Source organism: Dipteris shenzhenensis, chromosome 20 (assembly GCF_047967505.1).
Source record: "Dipteris shenzhenensis isolate YYH24624 ecotype China chromosome 20, Dip_SZ_1.0, whole genome shotgun sequence".
Lineage (NCBI taxonomy): Eukaryota > Viridiplantae > Streptophyta > Polypodiopsida > Gleicheniales > Dipteridaceae > Dipteris > Dipteris shenzhenensis.
In genome coordinates, this window is record NC_141615.1 from 36,494,170 (window position 1) to 36,508,750 (window position 14,581).

The 14,581-nt window shown below is 41.2% G+C and overlaps 1 protein-coding gene across 1 annotated transcript in view; it reads left to right on the forward strand.

Moving 5' to 3' along the window:
- The window catches only part of LOC147889596 (beta-adaptin-like protein C), a 59,192-nt gene extending 49,111 nt beyond the window's left edge, over positions 1-10,081 (forward strand). The window contains exons 4-16 of the mRNA XM_087391163.1: positions 3,409-3,522; positions 3,741-3,991; positions 5,273-5,408; positions 5,626-5,805; positions 5,943-6,035; positions 6,717-6,928; positions 7,026-7,089; positions 7,169-7,352; positions 7,887-7,975; positions 8,102-8,505; positions 8,719-8,908; positions 9,084-9,287; positions 9,390-10,081. Coding sequence (XP_087247289.1) covers positions 3,409-3,522; positions 3,741-3,991; positions 5,273-5,408; positions 5,626-5,805; positions 5,943-6,035; positions 6,717-6,928; positions 7,026-7,089; positions 7,169-7,352; positions 7,887-7,975; positions 8,102-8,505; positions 8,719-8,908; positions 9,084-9,287; positions 9,390-9,710 — 2,442 coding nt within the window. The 3' untranslated portion in view covers positions 9,711-10,081. The remainder of the gene's footprint in view (positions 1-3,408; positions 3,523-3,740; positions 3,992-5,272; positions 5,409-5,625; positions 5,806-5,942; positions 6,036-6,716; positions 6,929-7,025; positions 7,090-7,168; positions 7,353-7,886; positions 7,976-8,101; positions 8,506-8,718; positions 8,909-9,083; positions 9,288-9,389) is intronic.
- The last annotated feature ends 4,500 nt before the right edge of the window (positions 10,082-14,581 follow it).

Here is a 14,581-nt window from a genome sequence, read left to right on the forward strand (position 1 = left end):
CAATGTTTGCAGGAGGTACCATGGAGCAAAACACATACACATGGCCTACATCATATGGTGACCAGAGGTGTTTACTAAGAACACAATAGTCTATTCCATTCATTTTGGAGGACTATCTAGGCAGAGTACCTGACTCAACATAAAAGAGAGATATGGAGCATATGTGGAGCTGGTTCAAAAAGCATAATCATCATAGGAGGCCTCATCTTGTGGAGGCACATCAACCGAAAGTAAATTGGCAGTTTCTGGTTTTGTAGTTGCTTCCTTTTTGGCCTTACAAAACTTTTCATGGTGATTGTTTTTGTCACAATATTTGCAAGGATTGATCTTGAAGCAATCTTTTGAGAGGTGATTGGTCTTCCCACAATGTTTGCAAGGTGGAAACTTGCCCATTTGAGTTTTTATGGCATAGGCTGTGTCATTGCCTCTCCGGAGTTCCTTGTGCCTTTCTTCTTCTTGAAGGGCAGTAATAAGACCTTCAAGAGTAGGATTAGGAAGATTTTTCAATGTGGTGACAACATGATCATAATCTTTAGGCATACTTTTGAGCAATACTGCCATTACATCATCCGTAGTGATTGGAGAGTTGATAGAAGCAAGTTGAGTCATGAGACTCCGCATGTGATTGACATGGGCAGCCAAGGGAGTGCCACTAGCCATCTTCAATTCAAAGAAAGCAATCTGAAGTGACAATTTTGAGATGTGAGAGCTAGCACAAAAAAGAATATCAAGCTTTTGCTAAGCTTCAGAAGGAGACTCCATATCAGAAATGTGATGAATATAGTCATCTCCTAAGCCAAGAGCAATAATGCCATAGGCTTTCTCCTCTCTAGCAGGATCTCGTGCCGGGCGTGTAGGAGTTGAGGATTCTCTAGCATTAGAGGCTGTTGAAGAAGAAGTTGAAGCAGGTTTGACAAGCCCCCAGAGGTTTTCCCTCATCAATGCAAACTTAATTTTCATCTGCCATGTGTGAAAGCCTTTACCATTGAACTTATCAATATTCAAGAAGGTAGCCATGAGAGGGTCTAACCCAAAATGGGTAGTGTCTACTCTCTTACAAGGCTAGAAAAAGCTGAAAAGCTTCAAAGTACAAGCATTTGGTGTAGCAAAGACTTGTAACCAAATTCCATAATAAAAATCATAATGGAAATGATACTTCAACTTGCATGCTTCATAGAGGTGGCTAAATGAAAGTATTCCAAGCAAATCCAGGTATAGCAACCTAAAGGAAAGTTGTAGCCACAATTGTACTGATGCTATTCAACACTTTAAAGTATCAGAAATGCCAAAGTAGCATCTAATGTAGCACCAAATTCACAACACAGTCAAAACTGTCCAAAACAGAAGCCTGATCTTGGAGGGCTTGGATCTCCCTCTTCAAAGCAAAGAAAAGAGGGCTTTTTAGGTAGAAATAACGCTGGTATACCAGAGAAGAGCCACTGAAGAGAAAAGTCGAAATGCCGGTCACATCGCCATAGCCAAGAGCTTGATTGTCGACTGGTTTTTTCGCGTTTTCTCCCTCCTTGGTGGACCATTTCACTTCAAATTTGGACAGGGGCTAGCTCATGTTGTTGTGCAAGCGTGGCTCAGAGGAATTTGGAAATGGTTGCCAACAAGTCGTATTGCACGAAATGGCGTTAGAAAGAAAGCGGCTGTTGCGCGGGTCTGAGGGCACCATTCCCTAATTGCTCTGATGTGGAAGGTCGCCTATATGAAGGGTCTCTCCAGCCAGAAGGACTCTAGAAGAGGTCGCTTGTAGGAGGAGAATTGAGCCCTCCAAGTAGTTGGGCAAAAAGGGGCAAAATGGAGAGGAAGGTGGGGAAGAAGAAGAAGATGACATGGCATAAATGGGCTCAAGGAGGATCATAATGCTCTGATACCATGTTGGAGAAGTGAAAGGAAAGCATGAAGCTGAACACAAAACAAGAGAATGCTTGTAGAATGAAGAAGGGTGAGGTCCATATGTAGGCACCTCTACATGAGCCACCAAGCTCCACAATCATCTCCTAGAATCTCTCAATGAGTCTATGTGGCATCTACCACCACCTAACAGTGCTTATGGGCACCGAACTGTGCCTCTAGCACACACACACAGAATCCAAGGTGTGCCTGGGGCATACACCTTGAGATATCCCAACACAACTCAGCTCGGATGTGTGTAGATTACTGCGCACTGAACAGCTGACCATGAAGAGCAGGTTCCTCATGCCAAGGATCGACTTCATCCTGGAGTGCCTTAATGGAGCCAGGAGGGGGGCATGTGGCAGTCCCTCATGCATACCCACTTACCCCTTCCTTTCCTTCCAAGGCAAAAGGTATGGATTTTGACGTCTGCTTCTTGTTGCTTGCATTTCTCACGCATCCCGAGGTCCTCTCTCTAAGGCTCATTCTCCAAGGCTTCCGTACGGCTGTACAGAAGCATTTATTTCTGTTGTACGGAGGTGTGAGGAAATATATCAATGGATTTCCATTGACAAAAGTTTGTCCGTCTACTGGATTCCCAACTTGTCTAATGGGACTGAAGCAAAGGTGATAGAGCAATGATTGAAGCGAAGGTGAGGGAAGGAGGAGCTGAGGTGAAGTGTATGAGTTGGGCAGGGGGCTGGGCTTGAAACAAGGCTGCCTGAGTGGCGTTGAGCAATTGGTGATGACCTCCTGAGCAGCTTGAATGGCCTGAGTGATGTCTGGTCCTGAAGGACCCTGAGAGTCTTGCTCCTTGTGCTTGTGTGATTGATCATTGTCAATGGAAATCCGTTGAACATAGCTGTAGCAAAGTGGTTAGATGAGGAGACAAGAAGGAGAGAGTTTACCATATGAACAGGCTGTGGTGACTGGCATGAGCTGAATGGAAGGGGCTTGAGCGGATGGAGAGCGATAGAGAGGTTGAGCAGACGGAGAGGCTAAGCGACGGTGAGGCTGATGGAGAGAGGTTGAGGCTGAGCGATAGAGAGGCTGACGGAGAGTTTGAGTGATAGACAGGTTGAGGTTGAGGCTTGAGCAACAGAGAGGCTGATGGAGAGAACGATACATTGTAAAAGATTATGGCTCTACAAGTCTAGGAGGAATGAGCAGCGCGTGAAATATTTACTGCCTCCCTGCATCTTGCCTCTAGTCTTGACTTTTTCTGAATCTCATTTTAAAATTTGACTTGTTTTGCTAGGAATTTGATATTAACATTTTTATGATTTTATGACTTTCCCCCCTCCCTCCCCATGCGCGGCCCCTGTGTTTCTTCTGTTTCCTCTAACTATCCATAGACTTCGTCACTTCTGCAGATCGTAACTTGAGTTGCTTTTGATGAACAACCAATAAGGGTAATTCAATACAAATAGAGTAGCCTTCTAGTTTTAACTATTATTCAGTCTGACACAGTTGGTCTCATCAGGCTCATTGTTCGTTCATCTGCAGGACTCTCAAGATCCAAATCCACTGATTCGTGCATTGGCTGTACGGACCATGGGCTGTATCAGAGTGGATAAAATCACAGAGTATCTTTGTGATCCACTTCAAAGGTGTTTGAAGGTGGTGCACCTTCTTTAAGGTCAACTATTTTGACACATGGTTTTGTCTAAAATATCTTAAGCAGAGTAATTAATTATGTCAGTCAAGGTCATACAATCTTGGATTATTTTTTATAGCTACCACAATGTTTTGACATTTCATGTGCATCTTTTTTCTTGTATGTTTACTTTCCTTATATGACATTGTGGATGTCATTCAATGTGACTGCTGGGATGCAGGATGATGATCCTTATGTACGCAAAACGGCTGCCATCTGTGTTGCAAAGCTGTATGATATCAATGCAGAGTTGGTGGAGGATCGAGGGTTTCTAGAGACATTGAAGGACTTGATTTCAGATAGCAACCCCATGGTTGTGGCCAATGCAGTGGCAGCTTTGGCAGAGATACAAGAAAGCAGCAGTAAAGTTATCTTTGAGATCACCAGTCACACTCTTTTCAAGCTTTTGGCAGCTCTTAACGAATGCACAGAGTATGTCTGCTGGGTTCCTGTATTCATATATATATATATATATATATATGTCTGCTGGTGCAAGGAAACTGGAAATGATAAAAATGGTGTGCCCACTGCTGAAAGGGAACGTGCTTTTAGGAAGATATATGTGTGTTTGTACTGGTCTGCCTTTTAATCTTGTATGTTCGTGTCAAACTAATTCTTAGTGGAGTACGTCTTCACACAGTCGATTTAAGAGAGATGTTGGGTGTAGTATGCGTGAGTAATATATGTGATCTGTATATATCTATAGCATTTCCATGGCATCATATTTCTATACAGAGTGCAGTTCAAATTGCAATTATTTCTTGTTGAAATCAAGTTTTCAATGTTAACATATGGATTCTGAGTGATACTTCTGCAACTTTAAAGCTGAAATTGAAAGTTAGAGCTGTAAAAACAAAAATCTCTGCGTATTTTTGGCATAGTGCTGTGGGTTGATTTTCCTGCTTCCTAATTATTCCCGCTTCATGGTTGTCCCTGAACATTCCTAGTTATTAGTAATGATGATAATCACTGATTCATTGCCTGATTAAAATGCTATATGTTAGCCTTCTGTTGTTCAAATCAGACTGGAAGATACATGCATTCTTTCTGCTGCTGTAGATATGCATCTCTTTGCATTGTATAGTCTTGAAGGCACATATTTGGAACTGTATGGGTGGAAAGTTGTAAGGGGATGAACCATGGCTACCCCGTACTGTCTGTGTAGAAATGTGGGTTGCTTACTTCTTTGGAGAAACATGGGTTTGAGTGGTTTCACTAAGGATTATATAGATGAACGAAGGTAGCCTTCAAAATGTTCCAAGTAGTGAATTAAGTCATTGTATGGGGTGTTGTAATGGGCATTCCACCTTGTCAAGCAGGTTTGGAACTCTTGATTTCAGCATGGAAAGTGATAACTTGCTAGCAGGCAGTGTTGGATTAGGCAGAAGTGAGGACATACTTTTTTCAAACCTTTATAAGAGAATATTTGAAGAAAAAACATACCTTGTCTTCTCATGTGTGGACATTTTGATGGATCCATACGTGAAGTCAAAATCAATGGTTTAATATTCAGAAAGCCTTATGTGATATGTCCCCTCTTGGCAGCTTTTGATTACTTGACCCAACTTGAAAAACTCAGATGTGGCAGCGTTGGTCTTTTGCCTCAATAAGGCATTTGCTCTATTTCGTCTATTGGATTTCACACTGTTGATATTGAAAGTACCAATGGAAAGGTTGATGGAGGATATGTGATGATTTCAAATTTGGCTTCAGGTGGGGTCAAGTCTTCATCCTGGATGCATTATCAAGATACAAGGCAAAGGATGCCCGTGATGCAGAAAATATTGTGGAGCGGGTCACACCCCGCTTGCAGCATGCTAATTGTGCAGTAGTGCTTTCAGCAGTGAAGGTAATTAGTAGTTATGAAGATAATTACTTCTCTTTGGACAGAAGCTTTCATGTCTGGGTATCTTATTTCAAATTTTGTAGAGACACGAAAAAGATTTAGGTTGATCTCTTTTTATACTTGTCATTTGCAGAAGCCTCATACTTGATGTGCATGGAAAAGAATTTTTGCACCATGACTTTATTTCATGTCAATTGCTGACATGTTGTTTTACATTCAGGTAATTCTGCAACAAATGGAGCTCATCACGAGTATTGATGTGGTACGCAACCTTTGCAAAAAGATGGCTCCTCCACTAGTTACTCTTATCTCAGCAGAACCAGAAATTCAATATGTGGCTCTACGGAACATTAATCTTATTGTTCAGAGACGTCCCAGCATCCTTGCTCATGAGATAAAGGTGATTCCATGTCATATTTACAACTTGTCTTATATACTCTTTAGACTCACTCTTTTGAACCTTTGAAGTAGCTTGTCGTTCTCTCGTTTATTGAAAGTATGGAAGCATAACTAGCTTTCCTTTCTGCTCTTCTGAAGGTATTCTTTTGCAAATATAATGATCCAATCTATGTAAAAATGGAGAAACTTGAGATTATGATAAAGCTTGCCTCAGATCGCAACATTGATCAGGTGAGCAGTTTGTAAAATTCTGTGATTTCACTTTGCCTGTAAAGTTTGCAAAGATAGTTTATCTGGTCAGATTGGGGAAGTTGTGCTTGAATAAAAAATGCTGGACCAGACTTTCGATACATTGAAAGGATAATGTGCATGCTTACTAGTACAAAGGATAATAGTCAATATGAGAAGAGGCTTTGCTGTGGCATAGAATCTTTGAGGCAGAAATGCAGAGGGCTGTACCCCCCTTCTGGGAGGGAAACTTGAATAGGCTATATAGTGTGTGGGTCTGCCCTTGTTGTGAATGACATTTGACACATCTGTGTGGTCTGCGAAGGGTCATTAAATAACATTGCTTGATGGGGAATCCTCTGAAACCTCTCCTTGATATTCAGGATACCAAGGTGCTGTTTCAGGAAACATGTGTGTTTAGACAGAATTCCAATTGAGAATGTACACGTATTCCTTTTGAATTACTATGGTCTACACCCACTGTTGGGCGCTGATGATGTCAGTGGGGATGTCATAGTAGCTAGTCCCTGCTATGCATGATGGAGTTTATGGTTTTCAATCTTATGAGTGACTATCGTGAGATTGAAACTGCACTATGTTTTGTTTTTAGAGGATGAGTTTGGGAATGTTCTTGGATTCATCTAGGTATATTAGCTACTCTATTGACCAACTTGTATTTTTCAGGTTTTATTGGAGTTCAAGGAATATGCCACAGAAGTAGACGTGGATTTTGTCAGGAAGGCTGTGCGTGCCATTGGACGATGCGCTATCAAGCTAGACCGGGCTGCTGAAAAGTGCATAGGTGTGCTGTTGGATCTCATAAAAATCAAGGTCAATTATGTGGTACAGGAGGCCATCATTGTCATTAAAGATATCTTCAGACGGTATCCCAACATGTAAGAAACTAGGATACAGAGCTTCTGTGGTGTAGGACCTTTGATGCATCCTTGATGTTAATGACCTCAATGTCCTGACATAGATATTTTGAGCCAGGTATGAGTCAATTATTGCAACTCTGTGCGAGAATTTGGACACACTAGATGAACCAGAGGCAAAGGTACATTAATCACTCTATGTGCTGAGTTTATTTCTGTAATAGACATGGATAGGTGTTCATTTTTACATCTGGGCTTCAGGCTTCGATGATCTGGATAATTGGGGAATATGCCGAACGAATAGATAATGCAGATGAGTTACTTGAAAGCTTCCTTGAGACTTTTCCAGAGGAGCCAGCTCAGGTGCAACTACAATTACTCACTGCTGCTGTAAAGCTATTCCTCAAAAAGCCGACTGAGCGACCTCAAGAGATGATCCAGGCATGTTTTTTCAATCAGCTTCTCAATGGTTGTCTTATCAAAGTTTCCCCCTAGATTGTCTTTTTGTCTGCCAAGGATGGTTCAACCTTGGCACAAAAAGAGTTTACCATGTTAGTTGCAGGCTTCATCACGGTGATTGCATCTTAAATGCTCTTCTAGAATGAGTCTTCCTTATGTAGCAGGTTTTTAATGCCAACTCTGTTTGCAATTTGTGATAATTTCCGTTGAAGGAGTTGTGCCTTTTATCACCTTGATGCAGCACAGAGTATTTGTTTGTTTTGTTTTTTAACCCTGGGGCGCCGCGGGGGGTGGGGGGATCACGCTCAATTATGCATTGATAAGAGTAATTACCTGCACTGCGTACCTGGGATGAGTTAAGAGTGCTCAATTATATTGTTTTGAAATGATTATGCCTTGCATTTCTTCACACATATATGGCATAAAATAGGTCGGTGTTTTATCAGAGAAAAAGGAACATCTTCAAACAAGGTTTTGAGGTTACTTGCTAAGGTAAATTGTCTCCATGCTATACAGATAGTTCTTAATAATGCCACTCAGGAGACTGACAATCCAGACCTGCGTGACCGAGCGTACATTTATTGGCGGTTGCTGTCAACAGATCCTGAGGTACACCCTGGATAACCAAGAAATGACAGACTTTAATTGCAGACATACGATATTAGCAAAGATTGGGCCTGCAGTTGATTCACAAAATTTCCCTGCTCTATTCATGGATACTATGGTTGGCTGCAGGCTGCCAAAGATGTTGTGCTGGCAGAAAAGCCAACTATCAGTGATGACTCAAACCAGTTGGATCCTACTGTACTGGATGAATTGCTGGCAAACATTGCTACTCTTGCATCTGTATATCATAAGCCTCCTGATGCTTTTGTCAGCCGTGTAAAAACAGCAATACAACGCCCTGAGGATGAAGAAGAGTATCTGGAGGGCCAAGATTCAGGCCAGAGCGAGTCTTCTGCCCCTGTCCCTGATACATCAAGTGGTGTAAATGTCCCTCGTCCCTCTGCAGCACCTGCTCAAAGTGCAGTTCCACAACCTGCGGCAGCTGCTCCTATGCCTGATTTACTTGGTGATTTGATTGGTCTAGATAATGCTCTTGTTCCTGTGAGTGAGCCTACTGCTGCAGCTCCTTCAGGGTAAGATCAATAAGTTTTAATATGCTCCTATATGTAGACAGACCTCAAACACCCTGTCCAATGTATGTCTGGGAAAGGTCATATTTGACAAATCACAAGCTTTGCTTCTGGGAAGAAGGTTGAAATGGCCAGCATTGTATTTTACCTTCTCTCATTTTCAATATGCCTTTCTATTATCGATTGGAATTCACACTTCGTTTCCTTCTCTTACAGCCCTCCATTACCAGTAATCTTTCCAGCATCAGCTGGGCAAGGTTTACAAATTAGTGGGCAGCTGATCCGACGAGATGGGCAGATTTTCTACAGTCTGGCATTTGAGAACCATTCACAGCTTCCACTTGATGGTTTTATGATACAGTTTAATAAGAACACCTTTGGTCTGGCTGCGGCAGGCCCTCTCCAGGTAGGATGGTTACTCGGGTGCATATTGCTAACTCTTCTTAGACAGCTCCTACCTACCTTCTTGCAAGTTTCCTCTCGGGAAAACAGCCTTGGTTTTCCTTTTGGATGTTGAGGTCAATGAGCATATATATTCCTGGATTTTCCTTGATATACTTGTTTATTTTTGTGAGGTACAGGTTCCAGCACTGCCACCTGGTGCTTCAGCAAATACTCTGCTTCCCATGGTGTTGTTTCAGAACCTTTCTCCTGGGCCTCCTAATTCTGTCTTGCAAGTGGCTGTAAAAAATAATCAGCAGCCAGTGTGGTATTTCCAAGATAGGATCCCATTGCAAGTGCTTTTTGTAGAAGAAGGCAAGATGGAGCGGAACACTTTTCTGGAGGTTCCAAGCCTAACCTAGAATCTGCTTGCTTGTTTCCATTTTCTTGCAGTCTATTTGTTATCTGGGTGGAAAATTCTTATCATTGTGTTATGGTGGCTACAGACATGGAAAGCCCTTCCAGATTCCCATGAAATCTCAAGGGATTTACCAAACGCCTTGATTAGCAATGTTGATGTGGCATTGGAAAAGCTCTCTGCCTCAAATTTGTTTTATATTGCGCGCCGTCTTCTGAAGGACACCAATCAAGAGGTTCTTTATCTCTCTGGAAAAGTTTCATACATTTCTGGAAAGGTGATTCCTTTTCTGGTAGAGCTGACAATCGTGGTGGGGTCTCCTGGTGTGAAGTGTGCAGTCAAGACACCAAGTCTAGAAATGGCGCCATTGTTTTTTGAAGCCATTGAGACCCTATTGAAGTTACAGTAGCAAGTTACAAAAATAGAGAGTGATTCACTTGATGCAATCCAGTTTTGTTTTGTATGTAGGAGTGAGATGGCTGAATGATTCTTTTATTGTAGAAGGAGAGTAGGTTTTTGGAACTCAAGAATCCTCTATATTTGTACAGTAGTTTTTTGCTACTGCTAGACTGGATGTAATGTTTTGGCCCATTATTTCAGGAAAGGTATTAATTTTTATGGAGTCGTTTAGCTGGCATCACAACCGGAATTGCATCTGATCAGAAAGACAAGGTTGTGGATCAGGAACATGTATCCTGCAATTGTTAAATATTTGGCAATGTTGCCATGGGTTCTTATGACGAGTTTGACTTTTTCGAGTCTATGCACAAGTAGTTGACTTAATTCACAAACTTTTGTTAAGACAATCTTTTCATGTCGTATAGGAGTTCCTCTGTCTATTGCTAATACTACGTGATCTTTGATGGCTACTAACTCTTCTCTAATTTAGTCTTGGATCCAACCCTTGATAGGAATAATCGAATTGTTGTAGAGGTATTTGCATTTGTTACATGTTGTACATTGATTATCAACTTTTAAGGGTAGGTAGGTCATACCATAATTCAGTTCTCTTCCATTCCTCTTACCTTTTCACAAATCCATGTGGCCAATTAAAAAAAGTCTACTAGCTACTCAATTGATATTATTTGGACTATTTTGCATGACAAAGTGAATTCCTCTTGTAAGTATTTGCAAGGGTCCTTTTTTTGTTTTTCCAATGAAAATCACCGAAAATCGAGGAAAATTCCAATATAGATCAGCTAGGAAAATTCCAATTGCTAGTTGCTATGTTGCTTGTCTCAAGAGCCTAGCTCATTGCCTAGGGCATCTTTGAAGTAGGCACTAATTGCGAGGTCGCATGGATAGCTATAAAACCAATGGATGCCTTGGATTTATGAGTAAAAGACTACTATGACATGCCTTGTATTCCTTTGTATCATACTCCCAATTGGCTTGTAGGCTGTAAATGGTTATCATGCCGTACATTGATGAGTGGCAATTAGATGTATCCAATGTTCCCCAGTACTACGTTGCAACCTACTATCTAGATGTTTCATGTAGTTATGTTGGCGTTGGTCTCCCAAGCAGGGTCGGGTCTCTTTCAATGAGAGGGACTTAAAAGGTGACACTCAACCAATCTAGCTAGGAGGTGACAGTCTATCTCGTAAGTCAGAGAGACCTTGATGGAGTATGTTGTCCCTCTATCGACTAACAATGATTGCAAGGATTTGTTTTTTGTTCTCGAAAGAAAACAACCATCTATTTGAAAACTTGAAAAGACCAATATAGATCAATCATCCATGAGGTGTTGATTAAAAGAATTGCTAGGTGTAGCTTGCCTCTCAAGATCGTAACTATGGGCCGCTAGTCCAAAAGGAAGAGATCTTCCTCTCCAAGCAAAGGCTAGTTGATAGCCAAGACCAAAACTTGGTGAGGGCCTCATGAGGAACTTGTTGCTCTAGCCAGTGCCACTCTCCAAGTTGTAGCATGCCCAAATGTAGGTGTTGATTGGAAAAAAGGGCACCTTTGATGTCCTTTTTGAGCACCCAAATTGAGAAAGCTAGAACCACTTGGTTGGGTCCCATTGCACGTGTTTCAATGGGCCATCTTTTCACAATCATAACTACCCCTCAAAGTGGTCTTCTACTCCACTAAGGTAAGGGGTCAACAGTCGAGCTCCATCTACAACAATTGACAACTCTAATCCTTTGCTACTCAATGGAATTCAAGACCCCCTCATTCTCAAGATTCATCCAATGATCATGGTACTTTTCATGGGCCTTAAAGTGGATGATATTATGGCCCGTGCAAAGTATTGTGCCCATTGGAGACTTACACGTTCAAATGAGGCATCCCAATGTGTGTTTTCTAACCCTCATGCATGACCGGTGGTGGAAAACAAGGAAAAATGCATCCCCAATAATGCAAAGGATATCCAATGGGTAAGATACTTTGCATCAGTCTTAAAATGGATGGGATTAAGGCCCATCAAAGAACTATGTCCATTGAATATTCACACGTTCAAAAAGGAGAAATGTGTCCCCGATTATGAAAACGACATCCGATGGAAACAATACTTTGCATAGGCCTAAAAGTGAATGAGATTAAGACTCCAACACAGTATCATGCCTATTGGAGACTCCCACTTTCAAATGAAAAACTTTCTCAGGGATGCATGTTTCTTGATGCTCGTGCATTACAGGTGTTGCAAATCACGAAAAAATGCCTCCTTGACCATGTAAATGATGTCCAATGGACATGGTAACTTGTATGAGCCTTAAAATTGATGATATTAAGTCCCGTGAAAAATTTCATTCCCATCAAAGACTCGCACATTTGAATGAGGCACACTGATACATGTTTTTTCACTCTCTTGCATGACATGTGGTGAAAATCATGGTAAAATGCATCCCCGACCATGCAAATGATGGCCAATGGGCATGGTACTTTGCAAATGACTTGAAGTGGATGAGATAGAGACCCGTGCAAAGTACCATGCCCAATGAATACTCACACATTTGAATGAGACACCTTGATGCATGCTTTTTGACACTTGTGCATGAGATTGGTGAAAATCACTATTGCATAGTTTATCTTGTTGAAGAAATAGATGGCATCATTAAGTCTTTGAAGAAAGAAACATCATCTAAACAATTGGAGAAAGATAGAGATAAATTATTAGATTTTTACACATTGGAGGATACTTAAGATTAATATGCAAGGGACATACTTAAACCTTGTTCAAGCTGGAGGAGGATAGAACCTTGTAAATCAATTGTAAAGGACTTAGAGGAGACTTATGTGAGTGACTCAGAGTTAGATAGTGGTAATGATAGTGACCTTCATTGCTATTATGTTGGGAAAAATATGATGGGAATTGAGAATACCCAGAAGAATAAAAAGGCCAAAAGAAAAAGAGCAGGTGGTGATGCTTTGGGATTGCTAGTTAAAGAGAAGGTTCAGCAAGGGTTAATCAGAGGGATTGAGTTGCCTTTAGGAAAACAAGTCTTGGCTCAACAATTCACACTTGATACGAGTCTTACCCTGAGAAGCACCAAGCAGGATGCATCGAGATCCCTCATTAATCACTCAAAAACAGGGTACTCAATGCTCAATGGAAGCCAACCACCTTTTTTGAATAATATGGGATGCCACTTCCTCCCTCATGGTAAAGTCTTCAGACTTCTTGGCATCCTGATGGAGATTGGGATCACCATGAAAGACAGAAGAGACTGGGTCTTGGACAGATTTTGTGCAAAGGTTGACAGGTGGCAGGGTTATCAATCCTCTCTGTTGTTCAGTCTTCTGGCTCATATACTGTCACTGATCCTATCAAGAGTACTACTGATACATGCTAGGGCTACTACAATTTTGTGTCACATGTCTTTCTCTCAGTTTTGATGTTGTTTAGTGAACCGTCATTATAAAATCTTCATATAATAAAATATTATCTTTTTTCGCCCAAAAAACAAGAAGGCCAAAAGAGCCAAGAAGAGTTTTTAGAGGTACCTAGCTTCACATCATGTGGTCAAGATTACCATGATGATATACATTGTGAATATACACTTGCTAATGATATGATTCTTGATATTGTTGACTATGTCTTTCATGATGAGGCAATACCACAGGTTTCTAGATACTCATGTTAATGATAATGCTTCTCTTATGGTTCATGCGGATAATGTTTCTCACATGGATACTTTGAGATTTGGAGGTTCCATTCTTTGACTCTACGATCGAGGATGATGATGATGATTTGGAGATTATGATCGAGATTTGGAGGCTCCATTCTTTGACTCTACGATGGATGATGATGATGATTTGGAGATTATGATCAAGATTTGGAGGCTCCATTCTTTGACTCTACTATGCAGGATGATGATGATCATGTTGATGTAGTTTTATGTGATGGTTCTACAACATTTCTAGTTATTAATATTCACGATGATCTTTTATGTGATGATGCTTTACATGTTGTTGATCCTTATGATGCTATTACTCATGATGAAGTCATTATTTCTCATGATATCATGGTTGAGGATGTGTGCTCCATACATGATGGATTTTTCCATGTGATGGAGGGTAAATCCCATTCATTTGTGAGGCATGTGTTGAGAGTTCACGCTCAACATCATGTGATCATATGTGCATAGCACTGACCCAATAGAGTGCTAAAAAGGAAAGTATTAGATGCCCTAACCCTAACCCTAAATGGGTTTGTATATATTCTATTTTTTCAACTAAATCTAGTGTACAGTTAGTCATTTGTGGTGTGCTCTCTAGTTGTGCCCTCTCTCCTCATCTCCACTCTTCTGCTCTCCCCTCTTCATATTTTGTCATGGTACCAGAGCTCCCTTTGCTTCCACTGAGGCATTGTGATTCTTGAGAGAGTGTTCTTGAGTGACCGTGAGGATTCTCTTCCGGTGAGAGACTCCCATCTATTGAGAGAAAAATTTCTATTCATTGTAAGATATTTCTGTCCATTTCCGTTCATTCAAAGTGAGAGTTGTTCATTCCGTTCTCTTTCGCCGAGAGAAGTATTTCCGTACATCTTCATTCTTGAGAGATTTTGTGAGAAATTTCACTTCCGATTTGAGAGAGAGCGATTTCATTGAGAGAGATGGATGTGTTTTCATTATGAGAGTGAGAGCTTCATTTGAGACTGAGAAGTTGAGGGAAAAAGAGAGTCCTCCAACTGTTCTACAACAAGCTTGTGAAAGAACTCCAGCCAGAGAGATCAAGCTTCCAAGGAGACCTCAATAGCAAGCTTCTACGGTCTTAGTTCTCCTTCAAGGCGCACCTTCAAGCTCCAATGACCTTAGCTTGGCAGCTCAGGGCCTC